Below are 5084 nucleotides of genomic sequence, written 5' to 3'. Positions count from 1 at the left end.
GCGGACTAAATGGGTTTCCTCAGGGGGGTGGCTGGCATCTCCCTTAGAGATAGGGTGGGAAGCTCAGTCATCCGTGAGGAGCTCGGATTAGAGCCGCTGCTCCTTCACGTTGAAAGGAGCCAGTTGATGTGGTTTGGGCATCTGGTAAGGATGCCCCCTGGGTGCCTCCTTAGGGAGGTGATCCAGGCACGTCCAGCTGGGAGGAGGCTTCGGGGAAGACCCAGGACTAGGTGGAGGCACGTCCAGCTGGGAGGAGGCTTCGGGGAAGACCCAGGACTAGGTGGAGGCACGTCCAGCTGGGAGGAGGCCTCGGGGAAGAACCAGGACTAGGTGGAGGCACGTCCAGCTGGGAGGAGGCCTCGGGGAAGACCCAGGACTAGGTGGAGGGTATCGCCTGGAGGTGAGGCTTCCAGCGGAGGAGAGACTCAGGACTAGGTGGAGGCACGTCCAGCTGGGAGGAGGCCTCGGGGAGAACCCAGGACTAGGTGGAGGCACGTCCAGCTGGGAGGAGGCCTCGGAGGAGGCCCAGGACTAGGTGGAGGCACGTCCAGCTGGGAGGAGGCCTCGGGGAAGACCCAGGACTAGGTGGAGGCACGTCCAGCTGGGAGGAGGCCTCTGGGAAGGCCCAGGACTAGGTGGAGGGGTTATATATCTAATCTGGCTTGGGAAAACCTTGGGATCCCCCAGTCAGGAGCTGGTTAATGTGCCTCGGGAAAGGGAAGGGTTAGGGCTCCCTGCTGGAGCTACTGGCCCCGCAACCAGACCCCGGAAAAGCGGCCGAAGATGGATGGATCTTTTGCTGCGTTTACGCCTTATGTCCACACTATTGGGGCGTTAATACCTGGCGTCCACACTACTGGAGTGTTTGCGCCTCTCATCCACACTACTAGGGACATTTCATGCCTGGCGTCCACACTACTGGGGCTTACGTTTCGCGTCCATACTACTGCAGCATTTCCGTTACACGTCAGTCAGTCTAATTGGTTAGGTACAGACCTTTCAGTAACAGTTCCACCTCATCGTTTGTTGTAGCAAAATATGATAAATCTGGGTTTTAATTGAATTACGGGGACATATACAACGTGTATCAAAGTGATATAGAGAGGAGATGTCAATGTGTGTGCCTGGTGGGAGTCACAGACTTTCTCTGTCTTAGTGCTTCCCGCAGCTGCCTTCCTCACTGCTACACATGGACTCTCCCCACCCCCGCCTCGTGCAGTCCTCAGTTGCCGCTGTGTAGCTGCAGACATCCACAGATAGTCTGCCGCTATACAGTCGCAAGCAGCCAAAGACGGCCTACTACTATTGCACCCTCAGCAGTTGCAGATGGCCCGCCGCTGTATAGCCCAGGCCAAAAGCCTTAAGCAAAGGCTTTCAAAATGCAAGATCAGCTAAATGACTTCATCTAGTGGAAAATCCCCAAAAGAGGTGGTCTTAGGCCTAAAAAGTAGCCAATTGAAGTTGTACATGCGTGATCTGAAGGTGATCATTGGAGCGTTCCTCAGGAGGAGGGTCACTCTTTTGGATGATATAAGGCGAAGCTAGACAGAGGAATCTTGAGCAAGCTTACCGGTACTTGCTCAGGGTTTTTCTGTGTTATTTTTTGTGCACATTAAAACTTCTTTTTCACATCTGACTCTGACTCTGCGTGGATTCTCTGAGACCCCGTTTTGGGACTTTTTCATACTTTGAAGAGAACTTGAAGAGAACTTGACAAAGTGCAGCTTGCGATTAGGTCCCCTCCTATAAATCTGGCCTTGAACCACGGACCTATATTTTGTTTCATCATGTTGCTCAAAGATAATAAATCCCTGCTCTTACTTTTCACCATTGTTGATCTTTCTACAAAGTATTTTCTGTTTCATCTGCTACATCCATGATTTTCAACTGCAGCGTAACTCCAGACAATCTGCTTCCTGTGTGTGTGTGTGTGTGTGTGTGTGTGTGTGTGTGTGTGTGTGTGTGTGTGTGTGTGTGTGTGTGTGTGTGTGTGTGTGTGTCAGTGTTCATTGGGCATATGTCTGATGGTGTGGAAGATCCAGTCCATCTTGGTGCTCCAGCCTCCGTGATGAGCGTCATTCATCTGTTTGGTGAAATACTCCAACGCCTCCTGCTGGCTCTTCTCTGAAAGACAGACAGGTGGACGGACAGATAGACAGGTGGAGAGACAGACAGACAGACAGACACAAACAGAAGAAAGTGAGACACATTCTTTGAGTGTTCTAGTGATTTGTTTTCGTTATTACAAGTATGTCACCAGGAATTATGCTGAAGGCATTCACAACTATGTTATTCTATGTATTTGGAGTGAATGCTGAAGGCATGAGGTGCTGAGGCCTGAGGTCAGTTATCAGAGTCAGTCCGTTTGTCAGTTAGTCCATCATGACATGTTAGCTGACAAATAGCACCTCCTTTCTTCCTCTCCTCCTTTCTGCCCTCCTTTCCTCTTCTGCTCCTCTCCTTTTCTTCTCCTCTTTCTATCGTACCCTGTGTGTGAGTGTGTGTGTGTGTGTGTGTGTATGTATTTGTGTGTGTGTGTGTGCATTTGTATGTGTGTCTGTTGTGTCAGTTGATTGAGATTCCCTAATCTGACTTTTCAGACTCATTCATTCTCCTTTATCTTTAAGACATTATTAATATTATACTTTTCAATGACATTCATGCTAAGTAAACCCATTCCCACTTTTTCAACTATTCTCACTACTTCACCTTCTTCTTATACAATTCAAGTCAGCTATCCAGTGTAGCGTCAGCCTTTCAACATACAGCATTCACGCTGCAATTTCTTCAGAAATTGCATTCTCTAGTTTAATCTGTTTTCCTGTTCAATATCTCCCTTGTGGTTTCATCAAATGCTGATATAAAGAGTTTTAAGGCTGGAACCAAGCCAACCTGCTACTAGATGAATCGTAACTATAAAACATGTATATACAAGCTAAACAATTTTTTTTTTTAAAGTCAAAGGTAGGATGGAACTTGAAGGATAAGAAGTGTAGACAGTCTGGCGAGAGTGATGGAGGTGAAACCAGGTGAGGGGATGGGATGACTGAGGGCAGGATCTGAAATGACATTAAAGTTAGTGATATGGCATGAAATCAGAACAGATGAAGGAGTTAATTCCCGACGAGGCGTCCATTATCAGGATTTAATGGACAGAAACAACCAACATGCAGCAGAGTCCATTTATTCCTGAAACTCAACACCTCGAAGGGCATTAACCAGTTTATACCATGGTCACATGCAAAAGAACAGAAAAAGAGCATTCATTTACATTTGAATGTGTTTTACACTTTCAAAAAATACTCCTAAGGGTTTGACTAATACCTGGAACAATTATGAATTTATTAATGTAGTACTTCATGAATGATCAGTAATGTACAAGGATTACTAGTATCTCATGCATAACTTAATGTAGGAACAACATGGTAATTAAGCATCAATTAAATTATTTCAATCATCATGATTCCTGATTTATTCATTGATGAATCTGTGGTTAAAGTGACAAGCTAAAGAAATTGAATTGTAGTGTTGTAATCATGATTAACTAAACATTATTTCTTCATTTCTTCATCATGTTTGCGGCCCTTCAAATGAAGTGCTGACCTGGTCCAACCTAAACATTGATAAATAAGATTAAGGAATAATGGTGGCATATGCAGCAATCATCTTTGTGACCCCTCAAATCAAAAATAAAAAGTCAAGACATTTCTGGTGATCAGTTAGCAAAAAGTAAAATTCATAAATATCCTTCTTGGTTGAGCATTGTTCCCAGGCAGTGTTTTAGTACCTTATGTTGTTGAAAATAAAGAAACTATAAAAATGAATCTACAGTATACTGTATTCTGCATAAATGTAGTGACCTCAGTATCACTCTGACAACCCACTCCTTTAATTCTTAATACATTTAATTTTATACATCATTAATCATATCTTATTTATCAAAGTTAAAGATGGAGCAGGTCAGGACTTTAAAGGAAGGGCCACAAACATGATGAAGTAATGAAGAAGTAGTGTTTAGTTAATGATTACAACACTACAGTTCTTAAGAATATAGGTACACTGCTGTGACTGCTAAGTTTTTTAAAGAAGAAATTAATGAACGTATTGTTCCAGCATTAAGTCATGAATGATACAATATACTATTAATCCTTGTACATTACTCTTCATGATGTACTACATAAATATAATAAATTCATGCTTCCTCATCCATGAATTCATGTTAATGTATGTACCATTATTATAAAGTGTTACCGGTTCTTATGCAATGCAAACATTCACTACTCCAGGAAATAGGACGGCCCTTGGATACAACTTTCCACGCTCAACAACGGGAGACATTTATAGTCCGCTCAGCTCAGAGAACCCTTCAGCTCTGACAGCTACGAGCCAGAAAGCTAACGTTATGCTAACAACATTCAAAGACCATGGTATAAGAGGAGATAAATCAGTTTTAGCGTTTCTCTCTCTCTACCTGTCTCTCCGCCCTTCTGTCTCACTCTGCACCCGTCTGTCTTACCCAGAGCCAGGGTTTTCTTCCTCTTCCTCTACCTGTCTCTCTACCTGTCTCTCAAACCATCCGTCTCTCAAACCCGTCTGTCTTACCAAGAGCCAGGGTTTTCCTCAGGTAGGCGATATCGTCGAAGCTCTGCAGTTCAGGCATTCCACAGCCGAGCAGCAGCGAGAACAAGTTGATGAAGAGGCTGGCATGCTGCCGGATGGCTAGGTAGGCTTTATAACACATCTCCTGGAACCTGAGAGACAGACAGGCAGGCAGACAGACAGGCAGGTAGGCTTTATAACACATCTCCTGGAACCTGAGAGACAGACAGGTAAACACAGAGGGGGACAGGAGGACCAGCATTGTACAGGTGAGCTGATGCAGGTCAGACCTCTCAAACTCCTTGGTCTTGATTGACTCCTGTTTATAAATACAGTCAGACAGACAGTGAAACAGGCACACAGTCAGACAGTGAGACAGGTCAGACCTCTCGAACTCCTTTGTCTTGGTCGACTCCTGGATTCCTTTACTGATGACGATGAGGAAGTCCTGAGTCAGGACGAAGGGAACTCGCTCCCTCTTGTAC

General features: G+C 45.0%; 1 protein-coding gene across 3 annotated transcripts in view; it reads right to left on the bottom strand.

Annotated features, from left to right (window-relative positions):
- Nucleotides 1-543: 543 nt before the first annotated feature.
- Nucleotides 544-5084, bottom strand: part of LOC120573166 (phosphatidylinositol 4,5-bisphosphate 3-kinase catalytic subunit alpha isoform-like) — a 40818-nt gene continuing 36277 nt past the window's right edge. The window contains exons 26-28 of one of the 3 annotated variants that reach the window (XM_039822679.1): nt 4986-5084; nt 4603-4814; nt 544-2124 (exon numbers count right to left, since the gene is read on the bottom strand). The exon at nt 4986-5084 is cut by the window's right edge and continues 53 nt beyond it. In XM_039822679.1, the coding sequence (XP_039678613.1) occupies nt 2000-2124; nt 4603-4814; nt 4986-5084 (436 nt within the window). In that variant the 3' untranslated portion in view covers nt 544-1999. Of the gene's footprint in view, nt 2125-2480; nt 3060-4602; nt 4815-4985 lie in introns of those variants that run through there. The other 2 variants (XM_039822681.1, XM_039822680.1) reach the window with 2 other exon arrangements.

Source organism: Perca fluviatilis, chromosome 14 (assembly GCF_010015445.1).
Source record: "Perca fluviatilis chromosome 14, GENO_Pfluv_1.0, whole genome shotgun sequence".
Lineage (NCBI taxonomy): Eukaryota > Metazoa > Chordata > Actinopteri > Perciformes > Percidae > Perca > Perca fluviatilis.
This window is presented reverse-complemented; position numbering and strand designations above follow the sequence as displayed.